General features: G+C 45.7%; 1 protein-coding gene across 7 annotated transcripts; it reads right to left on the bottom strand.

Annotated features, from left to right (window-relative positions):
- Positions 1–2,913: 2,913 nt before the first annotated feature.
- Positions 2,914–15,714, bottom strand: tfe3a (transcription factor binding to IGHM enhancer 3a). Of its 7 annotated transcripts, XM_062459812.1 has the most exons (11): positions 13,459–13,588; positions 13,217–13,332; positions 11,992–12,105; positions 10,757–11,009; positions 10,347–10,571; positions 9,630–9,725; positions 7,855–7,972; positions 7,126–7,185; positions 6,252–6,327; positions 5,973–6,141; positions 2,914–5,779 (listed from the first exon to the last, which is right to left on the bottom strand). In XM_062459812.1, the coding sequence occupies exons 4-11, from the start codon at positions 10,946–10,948 to the stop codon at positions 5,348–5,350; spliced, it is 1,368 nt and encodes a 455-aa protein (XP_062315796.1). In that variant the 5' UTR covers positions 10,949–11,009; positions 11,992–12,105; positions 13,217–13,332; positions 13,459–13,588; the 3' UTR covers positions 2,914–5,347. The 7 variants fall into 7 exon arrangements, with proteins under 7 accessions (XP_062315796.1, XP_062315797.1, XP_062315791.1 ...); XM_062459813.1 differs by lacking the exons at positions 13,217–13,332; positions 13,459–13,588 and adding an exon at positions 15,684–15,714; XM_062459807.1 differs by lacking the exons at positions 13,217–13,332; positions 13,459–13,588 and adding an exon at positions 15,383–15,677.
- Between the last annotated feature and the right edge of the window lie 122 nt (positions 15,715–15,836).

Here is a 15,836-nt window from a genome sequence, read left to right as displayed (position 1 = left end):
TCAGTTATTCAGATTATTGTCAGTATGCATTCTGAATTACTACCTATTCACATACTGAAAACATAACATAAAAACACTAAGAATGGATTATTTGTCAGGACATCACCCCTCAACTGGCTGTGTCAAGAGAGCTCAGCTCTCCTGAACTACTTTCCCATGCAACTTTTCTTCTCTCATTTTAGTTAAAGCATCCATTTCTTCCCCTTTTGCCCTGTCTCTTTAACATCATCGTACAGTAGGATGTAGATTTCCACGACTGAATGTGGTAGACCCAGTGTGCTGAATCTGGTCTGCATGAGGCCGGCTTGGAGTCCTAAAATATTAGTCTGTGTGTGTTGAATGTTACAGCTGTTCTCTAGCTGTGCGTCCATGTTTGTGTGTCTGCATGTGTGCTGACTGAGAATCTAGCTATGAATGTGTCAGCATTGTTGTATTTGGGGTAAGTTTAATTGAGGTTGTTGATGTAAAGGAACAAAAGTGCAGACTCAGACATCTCAAGCGCATCACAGACGTGCTCAAAGTGGGTTTACACAGGTGTGTTTGACAAATGTAGACCATGAGACAGATGTTGGCCAGAATCGAACCAAACTTTCAGTTGTGAGTGTTCTGTTTAATCCTTTAAATGTTCTTTTGTAAATCTCTGGAAAGGATTCTGAGAATTACTGTAGCTGCAGATGGTCAAATGAAACTTGAACTTGTATTTCAACTTAGTCAGGAAATTAGAAACATACACACACTTTATCTCTTGAACAATATCCACCCCGTTTTCAACCTTCTAACCCAGTGTTTTTGGTAACCTTTGTTAGACTTGGCAGGATGACACCGGAAAGACAGACAGAGATATCTGGCCTCTACTGTACACTACCCCAAGCTAGAAAGTATCTCCGAAATACACCTCAAACTGTTACGGTATGTGTGTGGGAGAGCAAGATTAGGAGAGAACAAGGAGTTGAGATCCCTCCAAGATGTAACGTGATAGCTGCCACACCTTTGCAGATGATAAACGTACCAATAGCATGACATATTCTCTGATTCTTCTACAAAACATTGGCTCACTGTCCCAGGGCACAGTAAAGTACAATGCCCAGCGCGGTGATGCAGTGATCCAGTTGTGTGAGGAAGAGGGGAGAGCAGGAGAAGAGAGAGACCCAGGGACCTTTTTGGGAACTGAAACATTCCTGGAGCAACCCAGCAGGAGCCAGGAGAAGTAGAGTAACTGTCTTCATGAGTCACACTGCACACTGCACCTACATTACGGTGTACAGACATTTCACACCAAGTCACGGATAGTTGTGTGTTTGTCTAGATGGATGATACCAGGGGGATATCTGTGTGTTTGTCCAGCACACTGGTGCTTGTGCTGGGCTGGTCCGGCCGGGTTTGGAGAACAGGAAGGAAGAGGGTGTTTATTGTAGCGATGGTGCCAGGCCATCCACAACAGGAAGTGGAGGAAGTGACTGAGATGACAGGCCCTGCTGACACTGACGCCCCGGGGAGCAACCAGCCCAGCCCTGCGTCGTTGCCCCGGTGACCCTCCGCTTGCAGCCAGCCGAACATCAAAGAGATGTCCATCCTCTCAGACAGGAAGCAGCTTTCACAGCTCCGCCCCTTCATCAGTACTGGTTGCTGTGAGAGGCAGATCATCGTTCGCCTGGTATCCACGATGACCATCCAATAGCAATCTATCCATCAATCTGTCCATCACACTGTCCATCAGTTCATCATGAGCCTGAACTGATCATGATCCATTTTAGCTTTCAGATACCAGTCAGTTCAATAGCAAGGCTTTAGCTTGATGGACACACAGACCCTGTGAGTCATACAGATGGAAACCACTGACATAACTTGCATAACAGAAGTTCTGCAGTCACAAGTGCCATGAGATCTTGACTGTAGGTGTGGAACCTTGGCTGCAGAGAAATAAAGCTGAATTCTCTCGAGGTAGCTTTTGTTACACATCATGCACCGTACACTGGAAAACATACTGCTGCAAACGAAGACAGTTTCCATCTTGATGCGTTACGTGATAGGATCATAAAAACTCTAATACCCGAAATCTCTTCCTTCTCCTTGTCTCACTCTCTTCCCCTCGTTCCACACTTTCTTCCTTCTACTTCTCTTCATCTGATACTCGCCTTATCTTTCCTCTCCAATTCATCTCCTTTTCACCTTCCGTTTTCACTCCCTTTCCTCCTCTTTCAAACCTCGTCTCCCCTCCAACATCAGAGAAGGGGTCAACTTCAAACCCAGGCCCAGGCCGGCTCAGGGCCTGCCTGTGTGGGAACTCCCAGGGATCACCCTCCTACTACAGAACATATTAGATGCTTCTGAAAACACAGCGTCTCTGTGGGCCATCCAGCCCAGTCCGGCCTTGCCCAGCATGAGGGTGCACCGTGCACCGTGGCTCCAGCCTGGGGTGGATATACTATAGCCTGGGCTCTGCTCCACTAACACTGCCTGGGGCAGGGAGCACTGCAGGGACGGGGTCCAAAGCTAATACAGAGTTATGAGGAGGGAAATGTGTTTTTATGAAGAGATGACTTCTAATTTTACAACAGGGAGGGATGGAAATGGAGAACAAAGAGACAGTGTGCCTCCGTAACACGCTGGTCTTATCGTGTGTGTTTGAGAATGTGTGTGCAAGCGTGTGTTTTTTTCCGTGTGTAAGATCAGAGGCCATAGATTTCTTGCATTCTACTTGTGAGCAGGCTGCCAGTTTCCAGCAGCACCTTTAATAGGGTTTAATGACAAGTGACAAAAGGCTGCCCCCTGGTGGTAATGGTGAATAAAAAGCATTTTGATCACCTCAAATTTACTAACTGCTATTAGAAGGAAAAATGTCTTGATAATTATCGGATGATAATTTTTAGGAAGACGTAACTCCACAAAGGAACATACCAAAAACACACTGTCTCTTTTTTATTCCATCTTTATTCATAGAGCATTACGATTCTATCAAAAATGAAACAATGATCAGTAAAGGAAACACATGTGGCAGTCTCAGAACACATGCAGTATGACAGTATGTCTACTTGGACAACACACTTTTGACAGCTGATGAACAAAAATCCCTTTCAAGAAATCTTGACTTTTGATCAGAACGGACATTTCACAGACAAGTTTTGGATGTAAACAACCCTAGATAACATGATCCATCAGAACACTGCTTGTTTCTAATAATCCCCGGACTAACAGTTCCCACCGTCTTATGAGCAGGTGTGGGTTGAAGGTATCTGGTTCTGGGAGACACTGAACAAGACAACATGATCATACAAGGTACTCTGAAAGGAGTCCAGAACGTCTAAACTCTACAGCTAGACAATGGATGATGTTGTCACTCCTGAAACAAGCAGAGCTCTACTACCAGCATACCAGATATGACATCACATCACAGAGTCTACCTTCAAAACAAACACACTAGTAATGCCTGAGAGAAGAGGAAGAAAAGGTTTATACAGGACCAGGAAATGACCACTGATTGGCTACTGCAAAACTTTCACAAAAGGAAAGGACACATTCTTGTTGCACCTTGAATTTCTCTGCAGGCCAATGGCATGGTTGAAATGACCAGCATTGACATACTATATATACTCATATTACTCTCTCAATGCTCATGACGTACAAAGCAGTCCTAGTGTAGTATTCCTGCTTCGAGCCATCCGATGTCCCCATGAACACATTCACACCCTCTGCACCATGTAGTTAAGAGTGAATATTAGACATATTTCATATATCATAAAAAAAGAAAAGAATTCACACCCTCTGCACCATGTAGTTAAGAGTGAATATTAGACATATTTCATATATCATAAAAAAAGAAAAGAATTAAGGCCCAATATATGCAATGCTACCATATAACTTTATATAGGTGAGTGTTTTATCATTTTTACACTAAAATAATTGTTAATAAAAGTTTTTCTCTTTAGAACATAATGCTATACTGAGTTATGTACAATTAATATTTACATAGACTAACTAGGTATAAACTGTAAATTGTCAAAATGTCAATTCTGTTTGCATATGAAGGGAGTCAAGACTGTAGTTCTGGAAGTTTCCTCTCTGTTATAGCACCCAGTATAGATGCCGGAAGACCACAGACTTGATTCTCCTTCCTCTGTTCATATCGCTCTTTTATGCCAGTACAAAAACAATAGGATGGGAAGTCAATGAAGAAAAATGATTGAATAGACCCATGATCAGAACATCTACAAAACAAAAGACCGTCAACACCACCACAAGTCAGGTTAACATGTTGTTAAAGCATGGTGTCAGTGCCTGATGTCACTACTGACAGCTACAACTGACGCACCCTGATGGTCAGTGACCCTGCGGTCTGTCCAAACCCTCGACGTGCTCTTGCTAGGCCCCTCTAACATCCAGCAGCTACATGGTCTACCCTGCAGAACAGTATCACACCAGAACAGCCTCCGAGTGGTGCTTCCCCTCCCCCTCACGTCCCTGTGTCTAACCTGCACTGTGGCCCCTCTGGCTTGTTTGCACGCTGGAGGGAACCTATCAGATATTACAACAGTAAAAACACAGTCAGTCTGGTCAATAACAAGGAGCTCCATGACCTCTGACCCTCCTCTGGGACCCACATGCCTTGTTATTCAGAAGACTGATAGTTGCTCAGGTCTCATCGTCAGGTTGGTGGGACTCCACATCGGCTGTCTAATCTGTCCAGTCTAAATCTCCTTAATGTCTGTTTTTCCTGAGGACTGTATAAAAACTAGGTATGTTAGCTACTAAGAAGTGCTGCACTATAAAACTATCCCTTTTTGTTTCTGTTAAAGGCTAAAATCCTTTAAATAAAGGTGTCATGCAAAACAAAGAACAAAACAGTATATAAAAAAATTGCCATGGTTTTGAATTTTACATGAAACTTATCTGGCTTTTTGGAACACAACTTTTAGTTTCACTGAGACAATATGCCCCAATCCTACTCTTGCATCAGTTTTTTAGAGTGCTCAATGTTGTTGGGTTTTAAAACTACACAACAATAAAAACAGAGACACAAACATAGGTGCATATCTAGGATGTGTATCTATATGCCTCTGTAGACTACACTCCGATCCATTTATGTTCCTTTTAATGCTAAAAAAGCCCCTCTCTCTTCCCTGTGGAATTCTCCCTAACAATCTACTCCATTTCTACGTCAGTCTAGCAAGCCTTTACACCAAGGCTGCTTTATCCTCATCCTCATTGTTGTCTGAGAGAATATTTAAACAGAAGCTCCACCACGCAGTCTGATAACAACGCTGCAATTCATCACCCAGCACATCTCTGCTTCCTCCTGCTGGACCTGCTGTGCTGAAAAACTCATTCCAAAAGGCGTGTGCGGCCCTGGCTACATGTCCTCCTCCATGCTGAAGCTGCTTCGGCGGCTGCTGGTCTTGGAAGCCCTGGGGGACACTGAGGAGAGTAGGGGGTCGCCCCCCGCCACGGGGGACAGACCCCCCCCGTCATCCATCAAGATATCCCCCAGGCCTATGTCGGCTAGCAGGCCAGGGGAGAACACGGAGGAGGCCGACGGGTCCTCCAGCTCAGCGAAGCTCAGGGCGCCCAGGTCGAGCGGGCTGCTCACCCCCATCGCCATGCCATCGGACGAGGGCAGGAAGGCGTGCGACGCAGCTACGGCGTTGGTCCCGCCCAGGGTCAGGAGGATTTTGGAGTCTACCACATTGGGGTCCAGGGGCTGGGACATGCTGAGCAGGGAGGAGCCTTGGAAGGAGGAGGCGGAGCTAGAGAGGCCGTGGACACGAGCCTGCATCTCCAACTCCTGCAGACAACAAAACAAGACACAGTCAGACAACATTGAGCATCTATGTGGGATCGCTTTCTCACCCATAAGTGCAACGGATGACTCTGTATCAGTGTGTCTGTGTGTGTGCATGTGCCTCAATGCATGTGGGTGTCTAACCTGTATTCATAGAAGTCTGTGTGAGTATGCGTGTGTGTGTGTGAGCTCTGACCTGTATGCGCAGCAGCAGGCTGCGGTTAGCGTGCTCCAGCTTCCTCTGCCTGGTCTCCATCTCCTTGGTCCTCTGCTGCTCCTTCTGCAGCTTGCGGATGTAGTCCACCGAGGCCTTCAGGATGGTGCCCTTGTTCCAGCGCTGCTCCCTGTCCCCGTAGCACGGGGGTCAGTGACAGGGAAGGAACACGCACGCATGATTACACACGCCAACACACACACTCAACTTCCCCACCACACACCCACGCATAAACACACATTTCTGTCCATGGGTACTTACGGGTCACTAGACTTTGGGATGAGAGCTCCCAACTCTTTGATCCTGTCGTTGATGTTGAACCTCCGCCTCCTTTCGACTGTGGAGGACAAATACACACTTCATCACCTTCATGTGGGCCTCACAAGCAACTCCAGCAGCATGTCTGCCTGGTTCCTTCTCTATAACAGCTTTTCTAAATTGCTTGAGAATTTATTTTCCCCCAAACAGAATTTACTTTGTCAAAACTGTTGACAAACAGCCCAAAACCGGAACACAGACTCTCAAAACTAAACATACATAAACAAATTAAACTACTGTCAACAAAACATACAACTTTACACGTTTTTTCTATGTACATGTATATCTTTTTTCATTTTGACCGTTACAAATTCCAGTTAATCTGCCCTCTATATCTGAAGAATACAAGTTAAAAAAAAATAGCTCCGAAAACACTGCAAAAAATAAGGCATCTCAAGAAAGGCAACAAGAGCAGGATTAGAGCAGCTTTCACCTGTCACTCAGGCTACATGTTTTTATCACACTGGATATTTTCCAAAACGTATTTACTTACATGGTGCATTACAAGATGTACCTGTTATGTAGGAGTCCAGACTGATTGCTAGTTGAGCAATTATGAAAATAAGTCTTGCACAGTCAGAAGAGGTTCATAGTTACGGGAGGGATTGGTATCCGTTGAGATCTAATGTTTTAATGTACTCTTTTGCAAAAAATAGAACACTGCTGTGCTTGTTGGCTTGTGTTGTACAACATCACAAGCATGACAGTGTTCTTCAGCTTGTAAAACAGATCATCTTAGCAATCTAGAAAAATGCTAAGTAGAGATCCACACTGTGTTCGTGAAGGCCTATGTCAGCAGCTTAGGTGAAGCACTCACTCAGGTTGTGGTTGTCCTTCTTCTGTCTCTCCTTCATTATAGCCTTAACCTCTACATCTACTAACACAATCAAGACAAATCATATCATCATTAGTTCACCAAATACACAATTGACTACAGCTCATGGAAAGCAGAGGTTTGTGATATCTTGGAGAGAGAGCAGATAGGGTAAAGGGCTGTGATTATTCATGACTCCTCAGCTCATGGAATAAGTTACAATGACTAATACTACAAACCAAACTAAATTAAGCATGTCTAATAGGAGTGTGAGGAGGACAATGCAAGTCTTTGTGCGTGCGTGTCTGTAAGAATGTCTGCGGCTGTGTGTGTCTGTGTGTGTGTGTGTGTTTGGGTATGAGTGTGTGTGTGTGAGTGCAGAGTATGCTGGAAAACAGGGAAGTGGGACAGGAGAGTGTGGAAACTAGACCAGAACGAGGGACTGAGAGAGGGAAGTGACTTGTGTCACCAATGCTGACTGACAAGACAGACAACGCCAGGGCACGATGGAGAGATGCACACATCTACAGCAAGATGGAGGGCAGGGGAATGAAGAGAGCTAGGCAGAGGGGATTTAGTGAAGTAGGTGTAGAGTGGGCTAGGTGGAGGTTCTGTAGTGATTCATTGATCCAAGGGGTGACAGTGTGTATGGAGGAGCTGTACAGGGAGGTGTGGAGGACTAGCAGGGTACAGAGCAGAGGCTCCTGGTTACTGAGGCTCCGCAGGTCTTACCGGAGAGTTCCGTCTTGACGTTGTTCAGATCTGCAGGACAGGAGTTGCTAACGGTGATGGTGGGCATGGCCATCCCAGTGCTGCTGTACACGTCCAGCAGGTTCCCTGATACCGGCAGCTGGAGACAGGAACAAGTCACTTACACACACACACACCTAGTAGCCCCATCTTGAGATGCTACATGTGTCCTCCTCCCTGCAGTGATGACCTTGGAGTGCCGACTAGTACTACACTGTAACCTCTCCCAGTCCTCAGGTGGACCTCTGGGGATGCAGCTACATTGTGGAACACACAAGGTCGCTCCCTGCCTCCCCAGGCCTGCCCGGCCCCTGCCGCGGTGCAACATCCACAGCCCCACAAAGAGCCCAGCGCACACCAGACCTCCATCAGGCCACAGCATGTGTGTACCCAGAGGATCCGAACTGAAAGCTTAGTTGCTCAACAGGCTAAGATAAGATCCAACGAGCACTACAATACCATGCATGCTTTCTCAGTCTTCCTCTTTCCTTAATATATAAAACGATTTGAACTATGCAAGCCTTCATCCTCAACAATCTACTCGTTATCCCGCTCAGGTCCCTATCAGAGTCCATGTGGTCTGGCCCACGCTACACAGGGACACAAACCCACGCTGCACACCACACGAGCCACGACTAATGACATCCTGAGTACAACTTCACATGCATCCGTTTCAAGCTAACCATGCTTAACTTAACTGCTGACTTCCAAACTATAATGAATGAAATTGAGAGGAACCCCGACAAAACTGCAATCTCACCATGTCAAGAGATCATTTTCCAAATTGTGATCTGTAAAACATGTTTATAAAAACAGCATACCTCAGTCTTTGTTTATAAAAACAGCATACCTCAGTCTTAATTCCTTTCTTTTCATGCTCCGGCAGTAACACCAAAATCCTCATCTTCTCTTCTGAGACAAAGGTAACACTCACGACTCACGTCCCTGCTTTTTCTTTCTCTTTCTCTCTGTCCCTCCCTCCCTCTCTCTCTCTCTCTCTCTCTCTCTCTCTCTCTCTCTCTCTCTCTCTCTCTCTCTCTCTCTCTCTCTCTCTCTCTCTCTCTCTCGCAGAGCACTGGGGACAGTTGAGAAATGGGGAAACGTCTCTTCAAGGGAAAAAAAACAGCTATGCTCTGTTCCACAGTAAGCTATCAGTGTCTAACACCCAGCATACACACACAAATACACACCCAAGCGCTTGTGCATAGCACACTGACCCCTCCCACCCAGCTTAACCTTGCCTGGCTCTGACAAAGTCACCCTAGACCCCTAGTCAAGACAATCACAGCCCAGCCCAGTACAGCTCTCAGTCTAGCCCCACCTAGTACAGCTTAGTCCAAATCAGCCCAGCAGAACAGAATCTCACCTATAGCCTAACCCAGCTCCAGCCTAACCTAGTGTGGTCTTGGTCAAGCCAGGCGTGGTCATTGGTAGACATGTGTTACATCTTTATGTTTACTTCCACTACCAGCATGGGATTCCTGTCTTTCTCTCTCCCTCTCCCTTTCTTTCAAACACACACACACACACGGGCCTGCAGGATTCCTCTGTCCTTCTGACAAGCTCAACACGGTTATCTCTCTTGACACAAACCACAGCTGCTTTCAGGAGGAAGTGTCACACACTGACTGGAGACACTGCTGCTCTGAGCACAGGGTTCCTTCCTCTGGCTGTGATCACAACTGATCTGGCTGATCTCTCCATATCTGAACTTCATCACAGCCCACTCACACACACACACACATACAAACACACACCGTGTTGGGCAGCTGCAGGCCAGCATCCATGAGCGTCAGGAAGTCATCGTTCAGACTGGACTCCAGGCTGATGATGTCATCAATCACATCCTCCATCTGAGACAGACAGACAGACAGACAGGTGTTAGGGAGCCAGTCTGACAGACAGAACCACTAGAACCACAGACAGAGATGATATTATACTGACAGCCTGATTCAGAGATCTTCCCCAGTCTGACTCTGGTTTCAGAACACGCTACTCTTTCTTTAAATTTACCATATTTTGGCATAATCTCTATCAACGCACAATACAACTAACTGACTGTCCACAGTTGTATTTTGACAGAGCTTCTTTGAGCCTATGGAGTTAATGTGAGTTAATGTGTGTGGCCCCGCGTTCATGAACTATGAAGACACAGGCCGCCAGACCTTTTCAGGGAGCTGAACGCTCCTCTATGAGCCACTAGCCAGCCTCCACGTTATGCTACGCGTGCCGGGGTCTTTAGGCTGACGGTGTGGCATTTGACAGCACTGTGTGGCATACACACACAGACACACAGGACACACACGGGAGAGAATTTTTAACTCATGCAGCTATTGTCGATAAAGGAGGAACTGGTGTGAATGTTAAAGGAAGTGAAAGACCGAGCAGTTGGTCATCTGGAAGGAACATCAAAAAAACCTGAGTTAGCTCTTAGCTCAGTGCGTGTGTGTGTGATCAATGAACAGTCATACTACCTCCTCCTTGTTAGAGCTGAGGCTGAGCACAGCCAGAGGGCTGCTGGGCGTGCTGCTGACCGCAGGGGTCAGCTCGGGGGCGGAGCCAGACTGGGTCGAGGGCGACACCCCCAGCGTCTGATTGGTGGCCGTGTTGCCCAGGGTGGTGGAGAGGTACTGCTTGACCTGCTGGCGCTGGGCCTGCTGGATGTGGTACCTGGTGGGGTTCTCCAGGTGGGTCTGGACCTGGGAGGGGAGAAGATGGAGGATGGGGGTTAAAAAGAGAGGGAGAAAGGAGGGGGGGAGCAAAGGGAGAGAGGGAAGGGAAGACAGAGAGTAAACGAGACAAAGCGGCAAGTCATAGAGAGAGAGAGAGGGAACGGATTTGATTGAAGAACGGTAATGATGCGCGTGCGTCTTTTCAGTATTACCTTGAGCACCTCCACAGGCACCTGTGCGGGCGGCTGTCGTGCGGAGGTAAGGGCCGGGGAGACGGAGATGGCGGGCGAGGGGTCGTTGGGGCGGAGCAGGGCGCTGGAGGCCTGCTGCTGGGCCTCGCGTCTCTCCTGCTCCCGGGCCTGCTGCCTCATCAGCTCCTGCCGCATCAGCACGCGGGACGACATGACGGACCCTGTCGTCACCGAGGCCAGCGAGGGGGAGGAGTCACAAGCCGTCACGGACGGGCTGGGGGGAGACAGAGAGGAAGGGCGAGATCAGCCAATCAGCTGTGTGACTGGACAGTAAGGGTGGTGCTCCCTGCAGCGGAGGGATGAAAGCAGGGTGGGGGTGCCTGCGTCAATACGCTTGATGTAGGCAAATTAAGTTTCTGCACAAGACTACAGGCTCCACCTCACTGTGCCCGCACTTCCTGTCTGACAAATACCAGGGCCGGTCTCAATTCTGTCTCATAGATCAATGAGGGAAACTCGAAGGATGGGTCTCAAAACTGTCTACTTAAACACCGAGTCCCATTCGTCCCAGATCTTCACTCTGATGTGAAAGAAGCAAGGATTCTGAAGATGAGGAGAGAATCACATTTGAGATCTGGCCCGCCTATACTGATTCACTGGGAAGTCCCAGAGGAGAACTGGAACTCGTAACACCATCTGATCTCAGCCCTTGCACACACTAAGACTTACATCGCAGTTAAAATCCAAGGCTGTGTGTGCCAAAGATAAACTTCTGTTTATTTTTGTCAAAAAACAAAACAAGAATTGATAGCTTCTTGTTGGCTACTGGATGAGTGTTCCTTCCTGTTCTATATTTTCCCTCTGTGAGAGATGAGACTGTATAAACACCATGCTTGTCTCCCAGGAACACAGGTGAATTTGTGCTGAGTCACTGCTGTCCCTGGGTGCACACACAGACACACAGACACACACAGACACACACACACACAGAGTAACTGGATCTCCTGCTTTAACCAGTCTGTTAACCAGTGCTGTACTATGCAGCACGTAAGTACACACACAGACACACACACACACACACAACCTTTCAAAGAACACAATAGTGGCAGACAGGTATGAGAAAAAAAAACATGGAAGGAGCAGAAGCTAATGCTAGTGGAGGGAATATTTTATTCCCTGCGTATGTTTCTGTGCGTATTTTCATGAACCTTGAGTTGTTAAGGGCTCCACCTTGAAACGTGTGCATGTGCTTCTACCTCAGAGTTATGGGCTGGCTCTTGATCTGGTAGAAGGTGTCAGTCTCAGAGGTGAGGATGCTCTCCACCTCGATGTCTGCTACGATGCCTGACTCTGGCAGCAGAGGCTCCAAGCTGGAACACAAGAGAACACGGAACGTTAGCAATGGAACACACAGAACAGAAAATACAGAGCGCAAAGGACTCCTGTTCTACTTTAGGGTATCTGTTTCTGTTTCATTTTCAACTATTAATATATCTGTGACAAGAAAACTAGAATTGAGAGAGCTCACAACCGACTCAAACCGCGGTCCTGTCCAGCTGTGTCCCTGGAGAGCTAACCCTCCAGACTATGGCTCTCCAGGGACTGGCTGGGCTGCCCCAGGTCTAGACTTTTTTTCCCCCACAGCTACTGAGCTGGAACCACAACAATGCATGACATCTTGGGCCTGCCGTTGATGAATACATGAATAAATCAGGATAAGCAATCAAATTATAATGATTTTGTAATAGGATGTGATGTCAGGAGCCGTGTGCTCTGTAATCAGACCTGTTATAGGTTTCAACTTGTTCTTTACAGTGAGTGGGTGGGGCAGCATAAGGCTGTAGGCTATGTGGTGACAGAAAACACACCATTGTTACCGTACTCTAATGCATACAAAGACCACTGCACTCTGAGCCTCAAAATGTGGACTAGATATTGATCACCTTGTGCTGTTAGATTGTCTGAAACTATTTTAACAGAATGGATTAGAGGGTGGCTCTTGATTCCAAAAGAAAAATCCTTTACTATCAAGCCAACAAAACAGGTGTTAAAAATATTCCATTAAGGAAAAAATATATAGTCCATAGCAGAAAGTTTCCAAATCTAGTGTAGTTATTTAGTGTATATGACAGCAAAACTACCTAAAGAGTTTATATTCAGAACAGTTACAAAAAGAACGTGTGTAATAAAACGTCTTAACAAGGTAATCCAATTTTCGATTCGTGTGCCTCTTGTAAACTTGTAATAATTTGTGGGAAAAGACGTAGACCCGACAGGTGTAATAGCTGTTCGTCTACACCAAGGGGTCGAGACTCCCCGGACTATGTACAGAATGTAAACACTAGTCTACAACATGTCAAATTCTAGAATTACTCAAGAGGAATGACACGCTACTGGAAACAAACAGCAGCCCCGAATCCTCACAGGAGTTAGAATATGTGATTACACCGATTGTTTAAGTATTTTAGCAAGGCTACTCACCATTAAATTGTGAAAATAAATGTTGATTTTGTGGTGCGTAACTCAGCCTGGACCCGAACGGTTAAATTCCATAATCGGTCCTGTCCGCTGAAAGGTATTTTCTTATTCGCTTTATACTAAATCCACAATAAAGCACAGACGAATGACGGTAAATACAAAACAAACCATAACTTGCGACAAAATAATTATTTTTTTCTTTACGAATTTCTTAGGAGGCCATGTTTGGACTCTGCTCAGCTCACCGGTTTTCCATAGGAAATTCACATTTAAAACATCGGCTACTCGACGTTCAGCTATACCCCGTTAAAAGTCTGTCATGACGCGTTCCAAAAGCGTAGGCGATTAGAAAAACAGGCTTGTCCGTCGTGTCCTTTGACAATTTGCAAGCTAAATCGTTTAAGTTGCGAATAGCCTTTAGCTCGAAAGACATCGATAGAGTTTCTAAAAATAGGAAGCAAGTAAATGCATTGAGAATGGGCCTATACTATCGCCGCTAGAGGGGGCGGTTGCGCTTCCCACTTGTCAGCCCTCAAAACAACAGCCCATCAAAAATTGTTGTTTCAATTATTGTATAAAGAACATTAATCTATCATTATTCAAGAGTGAAAGCTAATGTGTAACACAGATAAGTGGCAGTAAAATGATATTTACATATCTAGTCTACCAGGACAAAAAGAGACAACCATTTCATATTTAGGCCTATGTAAATATTAAAATAGACCTAGCCTACCATGTCATATGTGCAGATACTTGGTTCCAAACACAAACTCACAAATTCCAAAAAATTTCAGGAAATGTAGGCTTCCACTAACTAGTCATTTCAAGTTTCTAGATTCCAATCAATTACATGATGAAGACAGAAAGATGGCTTGTTTATCAGCCAAGAACATCAGTCTGAGAAGTAAAGAAATGTGTTGACTAACTGGTCTTATACTATGGTCAAGCCCGTACTAAATAAAGGGCTAATCCACAATAGTCTACTGTGCTCTTTCATTTCCCAAAAAAGGCAATGATTTAACTCCCCAAAGCACAAACCTCTTTAGATCAGCATAGCATAGCACATTCATTCACCAACCACACACAACCCCCCCCCCCCCCTTCTCTCTCCCTGTCTCTCTCTTTCTCTGAGAAGCCTAGTGTGGCGCTGAGGCAGGGTAAAGATCTGTATGAAGCAGAAGCCATAAAAACAAGACTGAGTGAGAGGATTTGCTGAGTCACTTCCCTCCAAAGACAAGGTCCACACGCAGCAGTAACAGCATGGCCGAACAGGCTTAGAGATCCAGGCTGGATCTCTTTTATGAGGGGGATTTTAAAATGCATTCCATCCAAAGAATAGTTTACTGGTTTATTGTCACGGAAGGCACAGTTTAACTCTGGCATGTTTGGTTATACAGCTTAGGGAGGTGAATAACTCCTATAAACAGACACTGTTATGTAACAACATAATTATACAATCATCCTGATGTTGAAAGAATGATCCCATGTGTAAATGTTCAATCTTAAACTTGGCTCTGTTTAAAAGATACATTGAACTTCTTCCCTCAGAGCCCCCCCCCCCCCCCCCTCCCTCTCACAGACAAACAGCCAGTGTGGTCTGCTGCATGCAGTGACATGCCCACAGAATATATTCTCATGGCTGGCTGGCATAATAACACAGTCATATAGCAAAAACATAAAAAGATCAAATATAGCCCACATTTCATAAACTCTAGTTAAGATTACAGCTAACCTTCACAATCCATCGTGATCTATAATTAATGGTTATGGTTACCATACATGATGTTATTAAATCCATCCTATTGATCTTTCAATGTCACTACCATTCAGATAGCCTAGGTGATTTGGTGACTATCTCAGCATCTCGTCAGGAGAGTATCTCAGCTAACACTGAATGTTAAACCACTGAGTGGATATCAACCTCCGTTTAACCAGTTTTAAAACGGCTAGTAGACAGAAGTCCTTGTAAAAACGTTAACTTGTTGGCTCGCTTGGAACGTAGCAGCCTAGGCAATTGAGGCTATTGGCACATCAAAGTTGCACCATTAGCTTGCTTAGCAAAAACAACTTACAGAAATAAAATGAAACAAATACACGTTGTTGGTGTGTTGTCTGGCAAGTTGTAGAATGGGTTACTAATGTGTTAGGTTTTGTGTAGACTTAGCCTACCTTATTAAATTCACGGCGTCCATAGAGTCAAGTATGACAAATACAGTCTGCTGTTGGTCGTGCAGCGCATGTACCGGGACGTTTTTTTGATGAGAGTCAATTTTAGCGGTTCCGTCGCCCTGACTTGCTGAAAAGGCAGACATTTCTTCCACGGTACGAGTAAGAGATATAGCGTCCTATAGAGACCGTAGGGCCTAGTGCGCAAACAAGTTACCGAGAACAGTGGCAATCAAGATCATATAGCTTCAAAATACTTTACATGCATTATTAGACTAATGGGATGCTGATATAAGCGTCTTACGTAGCTTTCAGTCTGCGCTCCACAGTCTTGTTACGGGAAAGGATGCGAAATGGAAAGTAGGGGAAATCCTGTCTGACGTCAGCTAACGAAGCATCAGACGAGGTGAGACAAACAAGGCAGCGGACCAATCAGAGATCATAACGGCCAGGGTGT

The sequence above is a fragment of the Osmerus eperlanus genome, chromosome 4 (assembly GCF_963692335.1).
Source record: "Osmerus eperlanus chromosome 4, fOsmEpe2.1, whole genome shotgun sequence".
Classification (NCBI taxonomy): domain Eukaryota; kingdom Metazoa; phylum Chordata; class Actinopteri; order Osmeriformes; family Osmeridae; genus Osmerus; species Osmerus eperlanus.
Note: the sequence above shows the minus strand (reverse complement) of the source record. Positions and strands in the feature narration are given on the sequence as shown.